Source organism: Brachyhypopomus gauderio, chromosome 16, assembly GCF_052324685.1.
Source record: "Brachyhypopomus gauderio isolate BG-103 chromosome 16, BGAUD_0.2, whole genome shotgun sequence".
Classification (NCBI taxonomy): domain Eukaryota; kingdom Metazoa; phylum Chordata; class Actinopteri; order Gymnotiformes; family Hypopomidae; genus Brachyhypopomus; species Brachyhypopomus gauderio.
The window spans coordinates 14,871,353-14,896,352 of NC_135226.1; the positions used below are offsets into that span (position 1 = coordinate 14,871,353).

Consider the following 25,000-nt stretch of genomic DNA (forward strand, 5'->3'; position numbering starts at 1 on the left):
ATAAGAAATATGAAAGTTATTTATTTCTTTATACATTCTACAAAGTGCAGCTCACATGAAATAATCCAATTGCTTTGTAGTGCTCTATAGTATATACTGGTACTTGAGAGCTGAAATTCAGAGACCTCAACTCAGCATATATTACACTGGGCTCTTACCGCCTGCACAGTATATCATGACTTGATAATTACTGCAGAATTAGCCTATTCAACAGTGTTATTACAAAGGGACAGAATATCACACAACATCACGCTAATAAATCACACTTTTGTTTTTATCCCCTGTTTAAATTATGTGTGACTAATAAGTGTTCTGGCAAAGCGATATATTCACTTGATTCGCAAAACTAAATAATTAGCATCAAAATAACACATGAAGTGTTCACTAATGTGTTCTAACCTTTTATATGTGCAAAGTGTATGATTCATTATGCTTGGCTATAAATTATGAAAGCTAAGTTACAAGAACAAACCAATAACAACCCTGGCCACTGGAACATGGAACTTCTTTCCTGCTCGGGATGCAACGACGTCAGCATCAAATCTCCAGGTTTATCCTCACGTAACAAATGGCAGCTCTCCGCTCTAGTGCGCATTCGTGGGAAACCCGATAAGTTTCCCATGAAGGAGGATCATCTCAGAGGAGAGGATCAGGGGAGAGGATCAGTTCATCTTCTTCTGCTGGAGAGCACGTGGACCAGGGATTGCGCAGTCTCTTTTTTGGAGGGGTTTGTGGTGCTTTTTGATGTGCTTTACCCATAATGCTTCAGCAGCCTCCGAAGACCCAAACAGCTGCAGTTTATGCAAGACTGTCCCATGTGGTCGTTTTCTTAAGGCTTGAGTTGTAGTTTTTCCTTTTTTTGATACCTAGACTAAACATGGAGGTCACCATATATGTAAACGTAGAATAGGACTGTTCAGATAAAGTGGGGTTTGTAAAGTGATTTTGAAGGGCTTACTAGAATATTATGTATTTATTTCTTTGTTTAATAATTGATGGCTAAAGGGTCACCAGTTCAGGTTGGTTGGAAAATATCCCATTTTTATTTGTTTGTATATGCATGTGTGTGCATGTGTGGAAGTATGTATATAAGTCTGGAGGCACATATATGTGTTTATGAGCGTGTGTGTGTGTGTGTGTGTGTGTGTGTGTGTGTGTCTAGGGATTTTGTGTGACGGTTATCCTTTCACGTCCCAGCATGTCTTGGTATTCTTCTAACAGATACCTCCAAGCTCTAATAACAAACCAGCCTCAGAAGCACCTGTCACATGTTACAGGCTGACCAAGGAGACAGACTGAGTGCTCCCAAGTGTATTGCGCGCACGTGTGTGTGTGTGTGGGTGTGTGTGGGTGTGTGTGTGTGTGTGTGTGTGTGTGTGTAATTGTGTGTGTGTGTAAGGATATGTTACCCTCTGTGAGGCTGGAATGTCAAGCACTTTCAGGTCTCACACTGCCTGCAGGTTCTAACCCCTGACATCATCACCCGGGTGTCTCCTAAACAAATTCCTCAGAGACGAGCTGGTAACCCTGTGCTTCAAAACCACATTAGAGGACTGATTCACACTGTTCTTGTCAGTCAGAGGTGATCTAGAGATTATTAAATCATTAATGAGGTCACACTGAACAGAATTGCTGGAAGATTTTCTCACTACCAATAGCTAAGTAAGTCTAAAGCAAAAAAAAAACAGATCCGTGAAACGGGCACTTCACCTGTACTGAGAGCTGTGGCTCCTGTAGGAGCAGCATCTGTAGGTGCTTGGTTCAGCACACAGCCTCATTAGAAAAGGGTATATCACCGTAGAGATAGCCTGGACCAATCAGAGGGGAGAAAACAGAAAAATGCGGGCAGCATTGAGGAAACCTGTTTATTTCTATTTTTCTAAGCAGCATCAAAGAGGCTCGTGCAGGCCTTTATCATCCTCTTGTCTTCGTCTTCATCATCCTCTCGTCCTCGTCTCTCCTGCAGCGCATAATTGATTGACCTCAGCCGTGTTAGGAGCTGTGCAGGGAGACAGACGGACTGGTTCTCTGTGTGCGTGTGTGTGTCCGTGTGTGTGCGTGCGTGTGTGTGTGTGCATGTGTGTGCATGTGTGTGTGCATGTTTGTGTTTGTGTGCATTTTTGTGTGTGCATGCTTGTGTGTGCATGTGTGTGTGTGTGTGCATGCATGTGTGTGTGTGCTCGCGTGTGTGTGTGCATGTGCGCGTGCGTGCTGTGTGTGTGTGTGTGTGTGTGTGTGCGTGTGTGTGTGCATGCGTGTGTGCATGTTTGTGTTTGTGTGCATGTTTGTGTGTGCGTGCTTGTGTGTGTCTGTGTGTGTGTGTGTGTGTGTGCTCGCATGTGTGTGTGCGCGTGTGTGTGTGTGTGCGGGCGTGTGTGTGTGTACGCGCGTGCGTGCGTGTGCGTGTGTGTGTGTGTGTGTGTGTGCGAGAGAGGGATTGGATGTTACACTCCTAACACACCCTCATTGTCCATGGTGGAAAAGTCTTTCACTTGAGTGACAGGTGAAATCAGCACAAACGGACAGTTTGAACTTGTACCACTGAAGTGACTCAGGTTCTGTTGTCCTCCACCCTGGTCCTCCACCCTGGTCCACACCTCCTCTGCTGGTTTCGTCCTCCCAGTTTGAAGCAGCTACGCCAGATTGAAATGACTTTTCTAATGCTGCAGACTGACCAGAATGGTACAATAGTTTTCTTCTTTAGCTGCGGCTGGTTTGGGTGGCAGGAATCCTGTTATCTTGAAGCTAAATGTCATGTTGTACAAACACAGGTCCACTCTGCTATGCAACATAAAGATAGTGCTGAAATGCTTACACATCTGGTTATGATGAGGAGATAACAGCACCCTGGGCTCCTACTAGATTTACCTTTAATGTCCACTATTATCCCTGTGAATCCTGGAGTTATACTCTATGAGAGGGGTCATATTTCCAGGGACCCATCTGCTGATCTTAGACCAGGTGTTGGTTATTGCACCCTTATTAATCTGATAATGTAGCTGCACAGATTAGTGCTGCGTGAGCGTGAGATCTGTCACATAATTGTAATGTCTAGATCACGTGTTTTTTCTAGCTACACTATGTGTTTAGTCTGACCATCAGTAGTAAGAGAGCCTTCACAAGACCAGGGTGCAGCTTGACTGTGGACTTAAAAAAAATAAATGTCACTTCCTGCTGCTTTCATTCTCCCAAACATCTTTCAGCGCTTTGCAGACCTTTCAGTTCTCATTATAAGAGTGTGTAAGTGTGTGTGTGGAGCCAGAGAGACCCAGACACTCTGTTCAAAGCTGTGAACTGCAGGACTGCTGGTCACATCTCTCTGTGTGGCTCGCTAGGACCTGGATGAAGCTCACAGAGAGTCAGACTGTTTTTCTGCTCTCTCTCTCTCTCTCTCTCTCTCGCTCTCTCTCTCTCTCTCTCTCTCTCTCTCTCTCTCTCTACTCACTTCCTCTCCTCCTCTCCTCTCCCATCCTCTTCTCCTCTCTCCTTCTCTCCTCTCCCCCCTCTCCTCTCCTCTCCTCTCTCCTCCTCTGCTCTCGTCTCTCCCCCTCTCCTCTCTCCTCTCTCCTCTCCCCTTCTCTCCTCTCTCCTCTCTCCTCTCTCCTCTCCCCTTCTCTCCTCTCTCCTCCTCTCCTGCTTTGGTCTGATCCATTGCTCTGCTTTCAACAGCAGAGCTTTCGCAGCCATGACAACGGGCTTTAGGGGGAGGCTGAAACCTTTGCTCTGCTGTGGGAGAGAGCGCCACCGTCTGTCTAGGAGGGGAAGTGAACTGTCACATGTCTGTAACCCTGTAAGAGTATACACTGTGTATGTGAGTCTGAGTCCTGTAAGGAGCAAACACACACACCTGCACACAGACATACACTGAATCATCACCATGAGCCATGTTTTATGGTTGGGTTTGTGTTTTTTTTGTGTTGTGCAGAAGAGAGAGAGAGGGTGACAGCGAGAGAGAGAGAAATAGAGGGTGACAGAGATAGAAAGAGAGAGGAGGGCAGAAACAGAAAATATGAAAAAATTGTGAGCTTATGTAAGATCCTCTTCATTGTGAACTCTAGAATAGATATGAGCATCATGTGCCTCCGCACGCACACACACACGTACACACACACACACACACACACACACGCACACACACACGCACACACTTTTTCCAGGACAAAGCCTGTAGGGCTCTGAATGCACAACTGAAGCATATGACCGAGGCCCAAACACAGCTGTGGTGTGTGTGTGTGGAGGTGTGTGTGTGGGTGTGTGACTGTGTGAAGCTGATCACCAAACATTGGAGATTGTGTTTGTATCACACTAATGTGTGTGTTCATGTGCGTGTGTGTGTGTGTGTGTGTGTGTGTGTGTGTGTGTGTGTGTGTGTGTGTGTGTGTGTTGTCATCTGTTTCGTATGAGTAAGGTTATTGAGGTAAATGTGGGAAACAGAAAAAAGTGTGTGTGTCTTGTCTGCAAGTGTTTGCATCTACAGACCCAGACCTAGCTGTGTGTGTTCATGTGCGTGTGTGTGTGTGTGTGTGTGTATTTGTGCATGAATTGAACATGTCCCTTCTAAGTGGAGCTTCATAGACAATTCCAGCTGAGCCTAAACCATACAGGCCACCTTCAGTTCTTCAGAGACCTGCACCTTCATTTCTTCAGAGACCCCCCCCCCATTTCCTGCCCTCTCTCTCCCACCATGTGAACCCCCCCCACCCCTCTCTCTCCCACCATGTGAACCCCCCCCCCACCCCTCTCTCTTTCTCCGTACCCACACCCCTCCCTCCTTCCAGAACACTCTCGCTCTTACACACTGCAGTGCTGCCCACTGTGTGTTAAGTGCTTGGCCTCGGCCGTCGCAAGGCTGTGTGATACACCGCCACATTTCATCCACGCTGCTGCGTAGTATACCCTGGGGGGGGGGGGATACAGTGATGGAGACAGAGAGGGAGACGGAGATAAAGAAACGGACACAACCATGTCCTTCTGAAGGTCCATCCCCGCGATGTCAGTGCTCCCAGCGCGGACCAAACCACAGAATGAGGTTGAAATCCGCTCAACTATTCAATATTGCAGCATGCAAAAAAGACAAGATCTCGTTTACAAGCTCCATAATGCCCCCGTCCCCCTGGTGGACGCTCTGTGTAATGACCTTTTCCTGCGACCGGTAGCCTTGTGAAAACGTTTAGCTTGTAGCAGCAATTGGGCAGGTGCATGGTGTCCGCGTTACACGTGTGTTCTGACGCCATGGTGATGACTCAACAGGCCTGCTGCCATGGATACAGAGCCTCGCTGCATTTGTTTGCATCTTCTCTTGCATTACACATATTTTCATATATCTATTTTTTTCAATATGACTCAGAAAGCTAAAGGAATTTTTATTCATCAAGACTTTAGACATTTATTTATTTTATCATCGTACTTTACCCCGGGACGTTAACCGTTATGGGGAGAGAGAATATCGATTAGTTCATTATGGTGCTGTGTCTTCACAGATGAAACCCATGATTCTTCCTTTATATTGATTTTCTTATTTTATTGGGATGGAAGCTGTTGTGTGGCCAATTAATATTTTCTGCTGTAGTGGATTGTGATTTACTCTCTAATTATATGTTGATATATGTGTGCTTATTATGTGGTGATGTGTGTGTGTGTAAATATGACTATAATACTTTCCATGTGAAAAGTATCAGTGCATCTTGGGAAACCTCTTGACTCTGCCATTGGGCTTCAGACATAGTAACCACTAACATACATGCACACACACACACACACACACACACACACACACACACACACACACACACACACACACACGAGCACACACACACACAGCTCTCATAGGGCTGTGGTAAGATGAACCCCTTTTACATATCGTTTGCTAACTGCTAAAGCTGGCGTAACCTCGCGGTCCTGTGTGGTCCCAGTCACAGAAGTACACCCTCATAAATCTCCAGAGGTGGACATTCCAGGTTCAGAAAGTAAAATTCCTCACCAAGATTTTGCTCGGGCTTCCTGGATTGTGTTGATTCCAGTAATTTTACCTGGCTGGGACTAATTAGAAAATCCAGCATGCTTGAGTAACATCCTGGGAAGGAGTTTTACTTTCTGAACCTGGAGTGTCCACCTCTGTAATTCTCTGAGTCCTACACTCTCAGGCCCGATCAGGGGGTCTGCGCAGGGGTAGTTGGTCTTGCTGCAGGAACACACTTCCATGCAGTTAAGTGTGCGGGGTAAATTTCCGATTCATAATGAGGCATACCAAACACTGATAGGGGCTGGAGGAGAATGCTGTGGTTTTGCATTCTTTCAGCAAGCAGGAGATTTTAACTCTCTCTCCCTCTCTCTCTCTCTCTCTCTCTCACTCCTTCTCTCTCGTTCTGTGTATCTTGTCTTTCTCTTTCTATTTCTTCCTGTTGTGCTGTCCTCTCTTTTCCAGACACAGCGGGTCTCTAGCGGCTGAAGGGGACTTGTCCCCCAGTGGGGATGCGTTTGACTCCATTTGACATGCTGCTGACGTCTTCACCCACCCGCAGGTAGAGGACACCATTCGGCCCGTGATCAGGGAGGTCAGTTCGTGTGGGTCTTCACATGTTTGCTTGTTGTCTTTCTTTGTTGTTATTGTTAATTTGTCCTCTCGACAAACAAACAAATGTAAAAGTGTTTCAGTGTCTGAAGGGGGCACTGTGGCTTGAGCTTCCTAAATGCATGCAGTCTACATTTGTGTGTGTGTGTGTGTGTGTGTGTGTGTGTGTAGAAGACACTCACATGAGTTGAGCCAATACCTCACAGCATGCGCTCCAGTTAATTCTCCTGCTAAAGGTTACGGCACACCCAGTGTTGAGCGGAGCTCCACAAAGCAGAGCTGGATCAACAGTAGCCACCCCTCACAGGAGACCCAGTCACACAAGTGGCTTTTAACTGGGGCGTCTCTGCAATCTCTAGACTTGTTGAGCTGGACACTGACAGAGACTCAACCGTCCACTGAACTCCAGGATTTTACTCTCTGAGCACCAGTAGCTCAGCATCGAGGATTGTTTGTTAACTGTAAAACCGCCGTAGAACCGTAAAACTGAACCCTTAGTGTGATCTATTTCTTAATTTTCTTTTGCACCACATAATGGAAATACTGATATGATATGATAATATAATTTTTCTTTTTAATAATTTAGAGCACTTCCCCCCTAAATGCAGCATTGTTTCCTTTGCAGACTGAATTATGGGTAATGTGGAGAGCCAGTATGGCAGCCATGGTTTCTATGGTGACCGGAATCGGCAGCTTTCCCGGAAGCGCGTGTCCCGGTCTTTGCGGTTGTCCGGGAAGCAGACGTACCACCCGCGGCGTGGGGCTTCCGGAAAACCGGAGCACCGCAACTCTGAGACGAGCACGCGGTCCAGCAGCACCCCCAGCATCCCGCAGTCGCTGGCCGAGCACGGCCTGGAGCCGTTCAACGACGCCGACGCGCTGCCCGACTTCAGCGGCCCCATCTGGGTGGACCGGGTGGCCATGAACCTGCGACCCATGCCCTTCCACCACGCCGAGCCGGCCCGCCTCCTGACCGCCGCCGGCCCGGACGACCCCGAGTGGAGCGTCGATCGGCAGCCGGAAGGCTCCGGGCCACCGGGGGGCGCCGCCTCCCTCCAGCCCACCCGCGACGGGCCGGGCCAGGATGGCGGCAGCTTTAAGAAGAAGCGCTCCAAGTCGGCGGACATGTGGAGGGAGGACTCGCTGGAGGCGTCTCTGTCTGACGGGAGCATGGAGCACCTGACGAGCACGGAGGAGATCAGCGCCTCCGGTGAGCAAGGCCACGCCCCCGACCCCACCCGAGCCAGCTCATTGGACGAGCTGTACGGGCCGCAGAGCCCGGCCGGGCGGCCGCCTCACATGCGATACGTGAAGCGTCCCAAAGGGGGCGTGGTCATGGGCGACGGCGAGGAAGACAAGATGCTGTCGCTGTGCGAGGATGACGGTGCGGCCTACGGTGCCTTCACTCTGCCCTGTCGCCGATCACACTGTCTGTCAGAGGGACTGACCAATCACCAGGGAGCCATGCACAGGAGGCGGGCTCAAACCATACAGGTACACAACATCTATATGTTTTTAAAGGTGAATTGGAGATGATTTCTTAGTTTTAATTGCACAGATTAGAGGTCAAATTCATGCTGGGATCTGTAGAACATGTCAGCATACACACATACACACACACATACACACACACACTCTCATGTAAATAATTGAGCTAAAGTGAATTCAAATGAGTTGAAGTTGTAGCTATACATATATATGTATATTTCCCCACACTCTCACATTACAATATGCCATATTTCCTTTTTTGTTTTTTAATTTTTAGTTTATTGTAAAGAATATTCTATCTGTTCTAGTGCTGTGGGATTCATTTCCCATTTATCTAGGAGTACATCAACCCGTCTGAAGTGCCAAGATCCAAGTTATTGTTAGACTGCAATCTCAAACTCAAAAGAAATCAGTAATATGTAATAAGCATTCTTAAGATTCCAACAATGTCCAGCATGTTTGGAAACAACTCAAACACCAATGGAACACTCTGGAATAATGTAATAATAATTATAACAATAAAACAGCCCAGGATTCATGGGCTTTTCATTTGTGTGGGCACATGTGCCTGCGTGCTCCTGATGGTACATGGATTGATTTTTTATTTACTTCTCGATAAAGGGCCAGGGTTCAGTACCGCACCCTCCTACCCACTGAGTCACCTACACACCACTCACTTCCTGAAAAGTTTATTCCAGTACTACGCCAGCCCAGAACGACCCGACCCATGACCCCACCATCCAGCTTGAATTTGTGCACGGAATTTGTCCACCACCATTACCAACCCCCCCCACAACCCCCTCCCCCCCCCCCCCCCCCCCACCTCCATCACAGCTCCACCCGTGCCCGTGTGGATGTGCTGTACTGTGCTCTACTGTGTACGCAGTATGCATACTGAGCTGAATGCCAGTTGCTCCACAAACAGCATACTTAATGTGTCTATACTATATATACACGTATGGACGTAGTATGCGTTCTGCCCACGCGTGCTGTCTGCATGTTTTATACTTGCTGAGTGTGCAGTATACTGACTCAGCACACTTGAACGTGTAAACCAAACCCTGTTTTGGAGGTTCTTCGGTTTGTGACTGTTGTCAGGCCCAATAATCGCGTCCGTGAGCCACAAAGCCAAAGCAAGCTGTAAATTAGAACCCAGAAACTGAAACAATTATATCCGGCCAAGTGCTCATTGATTTCCAGGATATAGTGTGTCCGGGTTCGGCTGAACCGCAGCTATGGAACGAAGCTTTTACGGAGTATTTCAAATAAAACACGTCTTGTTCTGGCCGAGTAAATGAAGTCAGGATTTCTCCTCCTCCTCTCCCTCCAGTCCCTCACTAGAGACACACCGTCTCCAGCCTCCCAGCTGGGGCTGAGGGGGCGGGGCAGGGTGGAGGTAGGAGGTGGAGCTGGGGCTGAGGGGGGCGGGGCAGGGTGGAGGTAGGAGGTGGAGCTGGGGCGGAGCAGGGTGGAGGTAGGAGGTGGAGCTGGGGCTGAGGGGGCGGGGCAGGGTGGAGGTAGGAGGTGGAGCTGGGGCTGAGGGGGCGGGGCAGGGTGGAGGTAGGAGGTGGAGCTGGGGCGGAGCAGGGTGGAGGTAGGAGGTGGAGCTGGGGCTGAGGGGGCGGGGCAGGGTGGAGGTAGGAGATGGAGCTGGGGCTGAGGGGGCGGGGCAGGGTGGAGGTAGGAGGTGGAGCTGGGGCTGAGGGGGCGGGGCAGGGTGGAGGTAGGAGATGGAGCTGGGGCTGAGGGGGCGGGGCAGGGTGGAGGTAGGAGGTGGAGCTGGGGCGGAGCAGGGTGGAGGTAGGAGGTGGAGCTGGGGCTGAGGGGGCGGGGCAGGGTGGAGGTAGGAGATGGAGCTGGGGCAGAGGGGCTGAGGAGTTCACAGCAGCAGTTTTCTCCAAGTTTTCTGGGATTCTCCATTTCCACAGCTCAGGTTCAGGAGACGCTACTATGTGAACCACGTGCTTGTTTTGTCATGCAAATTAACTCTTGGTGACATGGGTACACAACAGTAGGAATTGTGTGTGTGTGTGTGTGTGTGTGTGTGTGTGTGTGTGTGTGTGTGTGTGTGTGTGTGTGTGTGTGTGTGTGTGTGTGTGTGTGTGTGTGTGTGTGTGACGAGAGGGAGAGAAAAGAAGAAGATAAAAAGAAGACAGAGGGGAAAAACACGAATTTTAAGTTTGACTGAGAGTGTGCATGGGCCTGTGTGTGTGTTTGTCTGTGTTTGTGTTGTCTGTTCTTTGTGTGTATGTTGTGTTGCTGGTGTTGTGTGTCATCCTGGCTGAACGAACGCGGCGCTGCGTCACATGACCAGCGGTTGACGGCGGTAGACCCCTCCCTGCTCTGCCCTGTAACGTATCACCACACCAACACTGCAGCCTGTGTCTTCAAGGACAGCAGCACGTCTTCGGCTCTCCGAGCCCCTGGAGGGTCTGCAGAAGTTGCAGCAGGAGCTTCTCGGAGCCGTGGGCCCGAGAGCCTGCCTGTGGTTCATGGTGGAACTGCTTTGATTGGTCCACTGTAAGATTACGCCCTTGCAAGTGATTGTGGGAACTCTCGCAGCGTTAACCACCTTGAGTCACTTGTGTGTGTGCGTGTACTGTCTCCAGGATGTCACCGCGGGTGACGGTAGCGAGCTGGAGGACAGCGGGATCGATGGGCTGATTGGAGAGAGCGAGGTGTCCCAGCACCTCCACTCCCGCCGATACAAGGCCATGTCCACCTCCTTCTCCGCATACTCCACGTCAGCAGGGGGCGCCTTTGCCGGCAGTGACAGCGGCAGCAGCAGTGGGGCTGGACCTGGAGAAGGAGTGCAGGTAACAGGCCCAGTCTAATCAGCCCGATCTCTATCACAGCCTCCTCAAACACACCTGTAGACTGAAGACTCCACAGCCGACCTTCCTCTTCCATTATAACGTCTACATGTTGTTTCTGTTCGGTTTGTAAGCACAGGGAAGTTATTGTCCGTGATAATTGACCACGCGCAACTGATGTGGTAGATGGATTCTCTGTCAAAAATTGCTGACAGGGTATCCATCAGTGTGATAGATGTCTCCTGTTCCTGCTGTAAGCCATGTGACAAAGAACCACAGAGTCCACTGTGATATGATAACTGGGAAACCGCAAATAGCTGTTTCATGTTTTCTTAGATAAAAAGAAATGTAAATAGGACTTTCCCTTATTCCCATTCCCTTAACGACTCACTGCTCCGTGTCCGTGACTGCAGGGGGTGTACGAGAACTTCCGACAGGAGCTACAGCGGAGCACGTGTGAGGCGGAGCTTCCCGAAGAGCGGGTGTCGGCTCTGAGTGACGAGCAGAGCAGCGTAACGCTCAGCTCGGCCTATCACACGGAGCCGCTGCTGGGATTGGCCTATCACAACGAGCCGCTGATGGGATTGGCCTACCACGGGGAGCTTGGCGTGGCCGTCGCCCAGGGCAGCGTGCGAAAGGCCGGGCGCCTCACCGTCAAGAACCTGCTCGTGCACAAGAAGAACAAAAAAGTGGAACTCGCTGCCCGGCGCAAGTGGAAGAGCTACTGGGTCTCTCTGAAAGGTGCGCGAATGTCACACCTGCACCGTGCAGTTTGACAAAATAAAAGCCCTTCTGGATGCATAAAATATAATATCATATATAATATATTATATAAATATTAAAATATAAATAGCTCAAGGCAGCAGGTACAAATCATTAGCAGGATCAAACTGGGGGGACAGAAAATCATGGGGGGGGGGGCTTTTATTTTGTGAAATTCATCACACGCACTTCTGGCGAATATCCCAGTAGTGCTGTAAGAGGTTTATGGTGTTTACTGTACAGTTGGACTGTGAAGCTAATAAATGCTGGGAATTTTAGAAGGTGCTTGAAGATTGCAGGTTTTATCCAGTGTCTGTTAACGTGCTGACTGTGCTGTTAGGGAGTTAATTTCCCTGCAACTGGCTACATAGAGTTCATATATTTTACCCGTGATACTTATTCTGAAACAAGCTGTTAATGGTGGTTATTATAGTGGGTATAATAGTAATAATGGGACTAAATACTTATTTAGTTTCAATAATAACCCTGTCCTAAAAATGTTGTTTTATTATGTAAGTAGTGGTTCCAACTTCTTCCTTCATACGGGACTGATTATTGTGTTATAAAAATCAGCAGTGTCTGTTAATGACATAGTGATGGTGTTTTAATGACGTAATGATGGTATTTTAATGACACAATGATAGTGTTTTAATTACGTGCTTTAGTGAGGGTTTCTGAAATCAGCTCCCAAGTTCCACCAATGTCTAGTGGACAGTTATTAAGTTTATAACAGCGCTATTATGAGGTTTTAATGCTGATGCACTGTAGGAGTCACTTCATTATTTACAAAGTAGTATGTAATAAAAATTATTAGCTGTACGCTTTGTAGCGTGGACCCTTTTAAAAGGATTTGTATTTAGATTTTTTTTATTCAACATTATAATAACAGCTCCAGCCAATCAGATTGATAAATCCTGAGCACTTCCTAGCAGTGTTTAGAATGAATCCTGGTGTAATTAATGTATTTAAATCTGTATTAATAATGTGCATAAAATATTAATGTATTAACCCTGCACTTCATACCATTGGCCACCAGAGAGCAGAATTAAATCAAGGAAGCCAATAAAACCCGATAGTTAGATTTTCCCTTGGGGAAAACATGAAGTGGACAGAATCATGGGGACACATGTGCAAAAGAGAGTGGACACTGTGATGTCCAGCTACTTACGGAAGGGGACAGATATTTAACTTACGCAGAAAAGTCTTTGAACGTCTGCTAAGACGAGCGTGGGGCTTTCGATGATCTGTTGAATATTTGTCTACCCAGGGTGCACTCTGTTTTTCTACGAGACGGACGGACGGTCAGGCATCGATCACACCAGCGTTCCCAAGCACGCGGTGTGGGCAGAGAACAGCATCGTGCAGGCTGTTCCCGAACACCCCAAGAAAGACTTCGTCTTCTGCCTCAGCAACTCGATGGGCGACTGCTACCTGTTCCAGGTAAACACGCCTGTTTCTCCACAGAACGGACAGCACGGCTGTTTGACGCTGTCTGGACATGCAATGAGGTTGAAGCTGAGGATGAAATTTACGCTTTATGTCTCTCACTAAACCCCCCCCCCCCACCCACACCACACACACACACACACACACACACACACACACACACACACACCTCCTGTCTCTCTCTCTCTTTCTCCCTCTCACCTGTCTCTCTCTGCCTCTCTTCCTCTTACCTGTCTCTCTCTCGAACTGTCTCTCTCTCTCCATCTCACCTGTCTTCCTCTCTCTCTGTGTCTCACTCTGCTGACCCGTCTCTCCGCCCCTGTGCAGACGTGCAGCCAGACAGAACTGGAGAACTGGGTCACGGCGATCCACTCTGCCTGCGCGGCAACCGTTGCGCGGCAGCATCACCGTGACGACACCATGCGGCTCCTGCGGTCCGAGATCCGTAAGCTGGAGCAGAAGATTGACATGGATGAGAAGATGAAGAAGATGGGAGCCATGCAGCTGGCCTCCGTCACCGACGCCAAGAAGAGGAAGACCATCCTGGACCAGGTAGAGCAGGGAGAGGCCACAGGGGCGGAGCTGCAGGGGAGGGGCTATGATGGGGGGAGGAGCTACAACAGGATGTGGGAGGGGCTGGGGTTGTAATGTCTATGACAGAGCTAGGCAGATGCAGGGATGTCTATGCTACCTTTAAAACTTACCTGCCAGCATGTGTGTTGAAACATTCTGCCAAAACAGGTAGCCCATTCAAATGGACAATGAAGACATGTGTTTCTAGAAATGTCTAGAAATTTCCTGTAGTCAGATTGAACGTGTGAGAGTGACCAGGTGGTGTTTTACCTCCAGAGGTGTGTTGTCCAGTCCTAGCAAACATGGGAACCAGTTTTGTGATTGGAGGGTCGTGGTTTGATTAACCAGGCCCTAGGTCATGAATGCCCTTGAAGTGCCCTTGAGCAAAGCACTTAACCCCAACTGCCCACCGCTCTGGGCATGTGTGTATCAGAGCCCCATAGTGATCACTAGTGTGTGTGTGTGTGTGTGTGTGTGTGTGTGACTAGTGTGTGTGTGTGTGTGTGTGTGTGTGTTCTCACTGCACACATGGGTAAATGTGGAGGACTAATTCCGATTGGGGTGAAAATCACAATTGGCAGTATGGCAGCTTAACATCCCCTTATTTGGTACTAGCCACATGGTCACCACGGTAACTCAGGCCATCCAGTAGAATGACTGGACTGAACCGGGTGATAAAAAACCTAGACAGTACTGTTACTTTCTGACCATGTTCCTCTGCACATGTGTTTAGATGCAGTTTCCCTGCTACGCTACAAGATCTGACTGCTGCCTACGACAACATCATTTACCTCTGCTCACGAATTACTGTCTTTGTAGTCAACTTGATAGGCAATAGCAAAAAGTGGGAGGGACAGAGTAGCTCTTGTTTCAGCTGGAGCAAGTGTGTGTGTGTGTGTGTGTGTGTGTGTGTGTGTGTGTGTGTGTGTGTGTGTGTGTGTGTGTGTGTGTGTGTGTGTGTGTGTGTGTGTGTGTGTGTATGTTTGTGTGTGTGTGTGTGTGTGTGTGTGTGTATGTTTGCGTGTGTGTGTGTGTGTGTGTGTGTGCGTGTGAATGCCAGTGCACTCATTGTGAGTTAATTAATAGCAGTCTGAGAGTGGAAAGGTCCGGCTAGAGGAATGCACTTTATTGTGTTTCTTTCTGAGTTATAGGGCACACACACACACACATGCACACACACACTTCAAAATCCAAAGCTCCACTTTCAGATTCATTTAAACAGCAATTTCCTATTCTGTTTTGTAGTTTTTCAAACAACAGCAGTGTCTATCCAGAAATGTGTGAAATGTTGACATGGCATTCTCTCTCTCTCTCTCTCTCTCTCTCTCTCTCTCTCTCTCTCTCTCTCTCTCTCTCTCTCTCTCTCTCTCTCTCTCTCTCTCTCTCTCTCTCTCTCTCTCTCTCTCTACCCCATTTCTCTCAACCATTCAGATCTTCCTGTGGGAACAGAACCTGGAGCAGTTCCACATGGACCTGTTCCGTTTCCGCTGTTACCTGTCCAGCCTGCAGGGCGGCGAGCTTCCCAACCCCAAGCGTCTCCTGGCCTTCGTCTCTCGCCCCACCAAGGTGGCCATGGGCCGCCTGGGCATCTTCTCCGTCTCCTCCTTCCACGCGCTGGTGAATATCCCCTCCTCTTCCTCTACGCTTCATCCCTCCGTTTTGCCCTTTTCTTTTTTCTGTTCATTTTTCTCCTGCGACCCAGTCCTCCTTAGACAACCGTCTGAGCCGCCGTGGCGCGTCTGGGAAGCGTGTGTTCTCTCCAGCCTCTCTACGTTTGTTTGTGCGAAGCCACACTCGTTGTGCGCAGTTTGGACAGGAATATACAGGGATGAGGAGCACCGATCAGCCCAGCCACGTCTCCTAAGATTCCTGCTGCAAGTTTAACAAAAACCTGCCAGTGGAGCGAATGCCATGTAGCATCGGTGCTTATTTTAGTCACCGTGCTACCAGGGCCTCCCGGCCCCTCCCACTGCCTCATGTCTGATTGTGTGTGTGTGTGTGTGTGTGTGTGTGTGTGTGTGTGTGTGTGTGTGTGTGTGTGTGTGTGTGTGTGTGTGTGTGTGTGTGTGTGTGTGTGTGTGTTGGATCTAGTTGTAGCCATTAAAAATACGTATGGGAAGGTGTGTGTGTGTATGTGTGTGTATATTGGACATGCTGGGGAGTTTGTGTCTGTGCTTGTCAGGCATGTTTGTGTGTCTGTGTGCTTCTTGGACATATTAATGTTCAGTATATGTGTGTGTGAGGGCTGGACGTTCTTCTAAAAGTCTGCTTTGGTTTTGGCAGGTCGATACGGCGTGTAAGTAGCCACCCACAGCCGTAGCAGCAGGAGGGGGAGAGAATTCTGGGAAGGCAGTGTATGAAGTGTGTTGTGAAAGGCTAAATGCACACCTCTATCCCAGCAGGCTGGTTTTGTCTTTGAGTCTGGACTGGGTTTTTTGTTCCTCTTTGTTTGTCCAGAACATTTTAGAAAAGGAATTCAGAAGAGAAATGTGTAGATGGAGAGAAAGAGAAAAAGAGAGAAAGAGGGAGAGAGACAGAGCACCATGAGTTTCATGTAAATGTTAAATAAACATTGGCTGTGTGTGTGTGTGTGTGTGTGTGTGTGTGTGTGTGTGTGTGTGTGTGTGTGTGTGTGTGTAGGTGGCAGCGCGTACAGAAAGCGGCGTTCGCAGGCGGGCTCACGCCATGTCTCGCTCCACCAGCAAACGCAAGAGCCGCTTCTCCTCACTGTGGGGACTGGACACTAGTTCAAAGAGGAGGAGTAAAGCCCACCCCAGTATAGAACAGGTACACACGCTCACAAACACACACACACTCACACACACACACACTCATCAGCAGGAACACACACACACACACACACACACACACACACACACGCACGCACGCACGCACGCCACGCACGCACGCACTCACACGCACTCACACACACGCACTCACACACACACACTCACACACACACTCACACATACACATACACACACACACACACACACACACACACACACACACACACACACACACACACACACACACACACACACCCAGGTGCATACATACCATCCCTCCCCCCACACTCCAGCATCCAATATACCCACTTAGAAATGTGAACACAAACCCCATCATATCGAACATGTAAAACCACACAGATATGCATATGCACACTTGCTATAGCCCTCTCCTAAATCATGAGGTAGAAGCACTTGTGTGGATATGTGCTGTCATATTTCTGTTACAGTGTGCACGGACTGTACGGAGTGTCTTTTAATAATGTGTGTATCCTGGTGATCTTTATTTGGTACAGTACACACATTTTCCTCAGGTGCTGTGGTCTCAGTGGGCCCACACACACACACACTGTTTAGTGCATGACATTGCAATTCCCCAGATATCTGTTGTCTTGGAGGAGAACGTTTTTACTAATTTAGTGGTGTCGTTTTGTATTTTCATTTGTTTCCTACTTCGTCTATATACGCATATTTGCATTTATTTAGGTTTTCGCAGAAGGGGAGGAGCCAGTGAAGAAAGCTCTGGAGGGGATGTTTGGGGAATCTTCAAGAGAGACTCTCGTAAGCCCCGCCCATCCATCCACCCATCTGTCCATTCATTGGTCTATCCATTCACCAGTTCATAGGTTCACCCATTCTGCCATCTCAGCCACTCTTTATCAGTTCTTCCTTTCCACCCATCACCTATACTTTTATACCTATGCCAGGACACCATAGTCACCCATCAGTGTATCTGGAATCAGTTTATCTGGAATCAGTTTATCTTGCCGAATCAGTAACTAGTCTTGCAAATTCTGTGTGTGCTGGACTGTATTTCAGTGTAATACTGTGTGTGAGAAAAGATGATCTCTCTCATTCCTAAGAAAACACTTTGCCTTGCCCACGTTTTGGGCATCGTTGTATGTTTTGGGGGTTTGCCATGGTGCTGGCAACACTGGGTGCAATTCCCAGGGTGCGCACACACACACACACACACACACACACACACACACACACACACACACACACACACACACACACACACACACACACACACACACACACACTGTCATACTGTTAAATATGTAAGTCGCTCTAGTTAAGAGTGCCTGCCAAATACTGTACATGTGTATGCATTGCTGCTAACATGTTAGCCAGCGTCACGGTCTAATCCCTGTTTCTGTTGTAGAAGGGAGATCCAGCGTGTGTGACGGGTTCAGGGAGGCCAGGATCAGAGCAGGATGTCTGGGCAAAAGGCCACCTCACGCCCTCCTGGGTGTGTCTGCCCAGCGGACGGCCCGTGCTAGCTATCGTGCGACCCGGAGAGTCCGCCCTCGACACCCTGGAGACCATCTGCAAGGTAACGCCCAGTCCTCGTGCCAGCCAATTACAATTCAGCTTTCCTGAAGATGCTGGATCGCTCTTCAATAAGCTTAATAGACAAGTATGGCTGCATGCCAGTAGTTACATTTATTTGACGGAGCAGCTCAGTAAAGGCCAATTGTGCATGAAAAACACACACACACATCATTCCTCTCTCCTTGCTCTCTCCAGGCTAATGAGCTGGACCCCACCAAGCACTACCTGCGGCTGAAGCTCCTGATGGAGACCCAGGTGCAGTTCTACATCCCCAAACCGGAGGAGGACGTCTACGACCTGGTAAATGTCTCCTTCTCTTGCTGCCGTGCGCACTACAGTTTGAAATGCCTCATCGCTGCCACCAGCAGGCTGGGCCACAGCACTGCAACAGCCGAGATATATGACTCCCGGTTCTTCAAGGCTCTTCACCCTTCACACGTCACGTGCATATATCATCCTCTCTTACTTCACAGCTTGCAGACAGTGTTCATTTCAGAAGCTGCAAAGGTGACCGTAGTGAAGCACTGATGAATGTGGATTTGACTGAGGAAGCAAGTTGGGCTTTTCTGATAAATGCTGATCCTGTCTGGAAAAAAAAAATCATCTTTGGCAGCTCTCCCCGTCTCTCCCCCCCCCCCCCCCCCCCCCCTCATCTATCTCTCTCCCCCTCCCTCTCTCTTTCTTGCCCTTTCTCTGTCCGTATCTCCCTCTTTGTCTCTCCATCTCTTTAACGTCTTTAACTGTTGGGACTCTGTCCAGACTCCACCGTGCATTGCAAACGGAAACATCCATCTGAAGTAAAACAAAAACAAATGAAAGCATTTCTTCCCCCCCACCCCATCAGCTCTACAAGGAGATCGAGCTCTGCTCCAAGATTAGGAAGGTCATTCGGTTTGACCGGGACGAATCCTGCATGATCGGTTATGGTGAGTCCCCGTAACCCCCTCCTCCTCCCCCCCGACTGTGTTAGGTGGAAGGCTTTCTCTGCATTCTCTAGCATTGTGGTGTTGTTTGTGTGTGCAGTACGTTGTGATGGGCATTGTGGGTAGAAACGCCTCAACCTGGCAGCTCATTGGCTAGCCCTGTCCTCTCTCCAACAGGCTTCTCCATCTCCGTGGTGGAGGACGACGGGGTACAGCAGCTCTACATTACAGACGTCAAAGCAGGAGGCCTGGCGTTCGCTAAAGGTGCTCTTCAGGATATTCTCTGTGTAATTAGCTTCTCTCTCTCTTTCCCTTCCTCTACACTCTCTCTCTCTCCCTCTCTTTGTTCCCTGCGTGCACTCTCCCTCTCTGTCCCTCTCTCTCCCTCTCTTTCTCTCTCTCTCTTTCTCCCTCTCTCCTCCTCTGCTCCCTTCTCTGCATGTTTCTCTCTTTCCCGCCTTCACTTCCTCCTCTCTCTCTCTCCTCTCCTCCATCCCACTCACCCTCTCACTCTCTGTGCTGTACTGTAGGGTGTGTGTGTTTCTGTAGATATTAGTGGATCAGCAGCGGACTGTATTGCAGTGCCATACAGCGTTACGTAACATACATATCCAGAGCTTTGTGGGGGTTCTGCAAGCCTTGAATTAGACATGCGAGCTGACTCATGCCCACTGTGGAGGAAAAGGAAGTACCATTATATCATCCCAGCCCCATTCTTTAAGCCTAACACTGATTTTTCCCGGTACCATATTTGGCGGTGCACTTACACGTGGAAGTGTGTGTGCATCAAAACCAACTGCCTGCTGGGTGATGGGTCTGAGCTGAACTTCCAGGCCTAACCCTGGGTCCTGTCCCTCTGGGTTCTGTCCTACTGGGTCCCGTACCTCTGGGTCCCATTTGAGAACCTCTTCCTGTTAATATCCCGCAGTTCTCCGAGATGTGCATTTGCCTGCAGATCGACAAATCACAAGTGTGCAAGGGAGTACAAGCTGATGCTGTCAGACTCTGTTGGAAGCTATCTGAGAACTTCCTGCGTGATGATGGAAGCTATCTGAGCACTTCCTGCGTGATGATGGAAGCTATCTGAGCACTTCCTGCATGACGTTTTACTGTTGTGCAGACAAATTTAGATATTTAATTGGAATGCTATTAAGGTGTTAACTCGTGTTTAAATGTCAAGACGCCTTCCTGTATACTAAAGATTAAAATGTAACTGTATCATAAGTTACAACTCAAGCCTCATAGAAGTGAGTGCATTCATAATGGTGAGCTTAGTAGGATATGCATTTGTTTATGCAGAAATATTTGTTTACCTGCTAGAGAACAAATTACTGGTATTTGTATTTCCTGTTTAAATGCACTTAGTAGTGTTTAACTGAATTAAAAATATTATTGGTTTTGTATGTCAGGAATACCAGTGTATTGAACTGTTCGGGCCATGTGACTGACTGGGTATTTGGGTGGGCGTGTCTGAATGGTGGGCGTGTCTGAATTGTGGGCAGGTCTGAATGCAGGTGATGAGATCCTGCAGCTTAATGGGAAAGATTCCAGCTCTCTGACTTTCTCGGACATGAAGGCTGCGTTCTCGCAGGCGTCGCTCTCGCTCACGGTGAACACGTTGCCCCCGGTGGACCGGAGGCAGCACTGCTTCCTGCCCCCGAGACGCTCGGACGCCGTTGAGCACCTCCATACCGACATCTTCTCTCAGAACCAGGGTGAGTTGAAGCAGAACCACAAAACCAGCAGAACCAGAACCAGCGTTGTCATTGGAGCCATACACCCAGGATGAGCTGGGTTTTTCATTTATTCAGTCAGTAGTGAGTCAGGTTAGGTGCCATCTACGGGTGCTACATTACTACCACAGTGTTTTCACTTAGTTAGTCTAACTATGCCCTGTTAATTGTTTGGTCTAAGCCTGTGTTGACTGTTTCACAGGGTCGGAATAGAATTTTTTTTATTGTTAAGGGAACAATATGAAACCAGATCACTTTTTTGTACAATGGTCTGATTACTATCATGGGCTGGTAGCCTAGAGCACCTTCACACTCTATAGCCCACCTGATTCAGCAAGCAACCAATCAGTGAGCTGCGTGGAGTGTGCGTCACAGCAGCTGGAAGTCTGGGTAGCGGAGGGCGAGTTTTCCAGACCTGCAGGCGATGCGTCCTCCAACAGTGCGATTGTTCCTGAGTGAATACTTTTAAGGATTTCAATGCAGATACTTCACTCCGTGCTAATCTGGTCCTCTCCCAGAGGACATCCTGGATGACGGGGTCGGACTCGTCTCGGAGACGTCGGGGGACAGCCCGGACGACGACTCTGAGCTCTTCGGCGAGTACGACGATTACGGGAAGGTAGAGATCTCCGGCGGCATGCGACATCACAGTACCGTTCCAGGATGAAATCACAGTATTCCCACATATCACTGTGGTCTGATCGTGGATGTACTGTGCACACAAAACTTTACACCATATTAAATGTGGACTCTCTAGGCACTAAAATAGTTCAAAAGCAGAAATGTACTCTATTAGTTCTACATGTGCACTGGCATACAAACGTGTGGTTGCACACGAACACACACACACACACACACACACACACACACACACACACACACACACACACACACACACACACACACATATGCTGAGAATAGCTGGTGCAGTTGTAAGAGGCTCCCAAGGGCAGGCTGGAGGTCCATGTAGCACCGCTCCCTCGCCTACGTTCCACTATATTCGGCTCCTCCTCCAGCTCGCCTCGCCGCTCTCCAAGAAACAGCTAAAGTCTGGAGCGGTCCGCGAGCGTCTCGGTACGGCCATCTGCCACCGCTCCCTCCGAGACCACGAGCACCGAGCGCTCGCACCCCCCTCGCCGAGAGGCGTTATGTGGGGTTGCGCTGACCCGCCTGTTCCGTGGAAGCGTCCCGGCTGGAGGAGCTCGGTGGGCCGCACGTCCCTGCTGCGGACGCTGCCCTCCTGGTCCATCTGCCCGACGGGCCCGGGCAACAGAACCCAGCACCTCCTCCGTCTGAAGGTTTCGTGGAGCTGGCGGCTCATTATCTCGTTCAGACTGAGCACTAGAAAACCCTTTGATTTGGGTTTGCATTCTAATTGCCTAATTAGGGGAAGTCATTAAGACTTTTGTTGACAGATGTTTGAATGAGGAGATGAACGGCGGGGTTAAAGGAAGCGTGCGAAAGCAGCCGGCGCGAGGGTTGTTTGTTTCCGTACGAGTGAATGCGATATGTAAAGAATCACTAATATGCTGCTCATCAAGTTTTCTTTATTTGTGTATAGTCGGTGTGATTTTATTGAGGTTCAGAGTGAGCTGTTTGGATGGGTTTCTTTGGCACAGAGGCTGTGTGTTTAAGTGCTCGTGGGTGGTTGGTGTCAGGGCCAGGCAAGGCTGCAGAACCCAGGCAAGGGTGTTCGTCTCCTGGGCAGTGGAGAGGTGGTTAGGTCCTGGAGCCCTGGACAGAGTGGGAAAAATAGAGGAGGAAGATCGTGTGTGTGTGTGTGTGTGTGTGCGCGTGCCAGTGGCATGCTATTCACTAGTCTCTCTCTCCTCTTACTCTCTATCTCTCTCATGTTCTCAATCTCTTTCTTCTTTTCTTTTTTGCTCTCTCATTCTCTCTATCCAGCAGCATGGGACGTTGCTGATGGGGCCAGCAAAGACTGCACAGAATTCATAATTAGCCTAAGGATCCATGTGCCCACACACACACACACACACACTACACTCTCTCTCTCTCTCTCTCTCTCTCTCTCTCTCTCTCTCTCTCTCGCTGACCCCATCAGAGAATCCCACATCCAAGCCAGGCAGGTTGGATGTATCCTGATGTTGAGTCGGTGAGGGACGGTGGCTCTGTTATTAGCGGGAGTGGGAGACCTGAATCTGCCCTGCACTTACAGAGGGAGGACCGCCTCCGTCCACCCACTCAGCGGCTAAGAGAATACCTAACAAGGCAGCTAAGCCTCAGCCTAATCACTACCTCAGGTACCGTCTGCTCGCAGACCAATCAGAAGCCAAAGCTTCGCAATCTGCGTGGCCAGTGGGTGGCCCGGTGTGATGGGCGTGTCTTTGCCTGGTTCCCGAGGGCTGTGACCAGGCATGTCGGGCTTGGGAGAGGACAGCAGGGATCTATGGGTTGCTGAGCACCAGTGTGTGTGGGGAAAACTTGGTGCTTTCTGCATTTGGCTGTGTTATTGTGTTATTGACTTCGGTTCTTGGTCGTCCAAGCCTGGCTACAGCTAGATCAGATCGGTCTAGTGTCCATGTGAATCTACAGTCAGTGATAATGTAACACACCGAGAGAAGTCAGTCAGTGAGATCGGTTTGATCATCCTTCCTTTTACGTATCGTTCATCTTATCTCTGGATGATTTTACTTATCATAAGTGAAGCAGTCTTAGCCCCAACTTCACTTTACCTCAGCGTCTTATCTGTCTGCCATTTGAAGAGTTTTTTTTGCTGTGTGTGGCATTCTGGGAAAAGCAGCGTGTTGTGCGTGTCTGCTCAGGGCTTAGTGTGCCAAGCCCGAGCCTGTTCCCTGGTCTGCGACAGGCTCTGATCTGAACGCTAATCAGACGTTCTCTCACAGGCAGCTGCTCGGTCCGCCAGAGAATCGAGTGCGTCACCATCGGCCAAATCGCTTCTTGATTTTGAGCGTTGGATGTGCGCGGTACACATCTCCACACCATACGCTTTAGCTCACAACGCACTTAATCTGTTTGCAACTTATTATCACATTTTCCCTTCTCTCACTCTCCCCCACTCTCTCTCGCACACTCTCTCTTGTTCTCACTCTCTCAAACACACTCACTCTCTCTCTCTGTCTCTCTCTCACTCACTATCTCTCTCGCTCTCTCTGGCTCTGTTTCACTCTCTTTAGCCCGGTCTCCCTGTGAACTCTTCACACAGTCTGTCTGACCTGCTGCTGTGTGAATCAGACCCTTCTGTAAATCAGATTCCTCAGTAATCAGACTGCAGCACATGAACTCTCTCTTGCTTGCTCTCTTTTCATACGACTTCCTTTGTATTTGCATTTGAATACCATATTCATACTGTTGTTTTCTTTTATCTTTCTGTCCTGTCTGTTAGCTTGTCTTAAAACCTCCAGCTTGGTTCGTGAATTGTTGCCTTTGAGAGGATTCTGTCTATGCATCTTATCATCTTATGTTTAAACCGTCTCACATATAGATCTCACTCTCTTTGTAGTCTGCTCTTTTCTCTCTCTTTCATTCTCTCCCTCTCTCTATATCTTTCTTTGTGCCCCTACATTGATATTTCTGTACTTCTGGAGCAACCTTGAAGAGAAAACATTTGCCCTATCTGGCTGGCTGGCTGGCTGGCTGGCTGTCTGTCTGTCTGTCTGTCTGTCTGTCTGTCTGTCTGTCTGTCTGTCTGTCTGTCTGTCTATCTATCTATCTATCTATCTATCTATCTATCTATCTATCTATTATTTCATCTGTCACTTTGTCTTCATGCTCTAATCTTTGCACAGTTTCCTCCGCTGTTCTGGGGAGGTGTGTGTGTGTGTGTGTGGGGGGGGGGGGGGTTGTGTGTCTGGAGAACTGAAACGAGAGTGTGTTGTGGCAGATCTGGTGAAAGAAGGAGGTGATGTAGAAGCACTGTGTGTAGAGTGTAGGTGGGCGAAGAAATAGGAGAGAGGGAGCGGGAGGAGGAGAGGGAGGGCAGAGAGGAGAGAGACGGGGGGAGAGGAGTGCATCATTACCGCTGCCTCCCCTCTCTTCTGTCTCTTCTCTTTATTTATTTATTTTTCATCTGTCATAAAATAGAGGTAGAGAGAGGAGGAGGGAGGGAGAGAGAAAGAGAGGGCGAGGGAGTGGGAGAGGGGGAGAGGGAGAGAGAGAGGGAGAGAGAAAGGGAGGATGTAGATGCGTATCTGAGCACTGTTCAGTGCTGGGTCGTCAGCGTCTGTGCGTGCCTCTCTCGTCCGTTGTCCTGGTAGGGACTGTTCTGAGCGCAGTGCTTGGTGTCGTGCGCGTGCGGCCGTGCGGCAAAGCTCTGTGGTAGAGCTGACCCGGGATCAGTCATGTCCGTGCTGAAAAGGAGCAGGCA

General features: G+C 49.1%; 1 protein-coding gene across 1 annotated transcript in view; it reads left to right on the forward strand.

Annotated features, from left to right (window-relative positions):
- The window catches only part of tiam1b (TIAM Rac1 associated GEF 1b), a 58,321-nt gene that overhangs the window by 20,495 nt on the left and 12,826 nt on the right, over window positions 1–25,000 (forward strand). Inside the window, 15 exon segments of the mRNA XM_076975998.1 lie at window positions 6,425–6,554; window positions 7,197–8,065; window positions 10,669–10,875; window positions 11,286–11,613; window positions 12,902–13,074; window positions 13,408–13,632; window positions 15,085–15,270; window positions 16,294–16,440; window positions 17,148–17,222; window positions 17,830–18,000; window positions 18,195–18,299; window positions 18,844–18,925; window positions 19,100–19,186; window positions 20,425–20,637; window positions 21,174–21,274. Coding sequence (XP_076832113.1) covers window positions 7,205–8,065; window positions 10,669–10,875; window positions 11,286–11,613; window positions 12,902–13,074; window positions 13,408–13,632; window positions 15,085–15,270; window positions 16,294–16,440; window positions 17,148–17,222; window positions 17,830–18,000; window positions 18,195–18,299; window positions 18,844–18,925; window positions 19,100–19,186; window positions 20,425–20,637; window positions 21,174–21,274 — 2,961 coding nt within the window. The 5' untranslated portion in view covers window positions 6,425–6,554; window positions 7,197–7,204.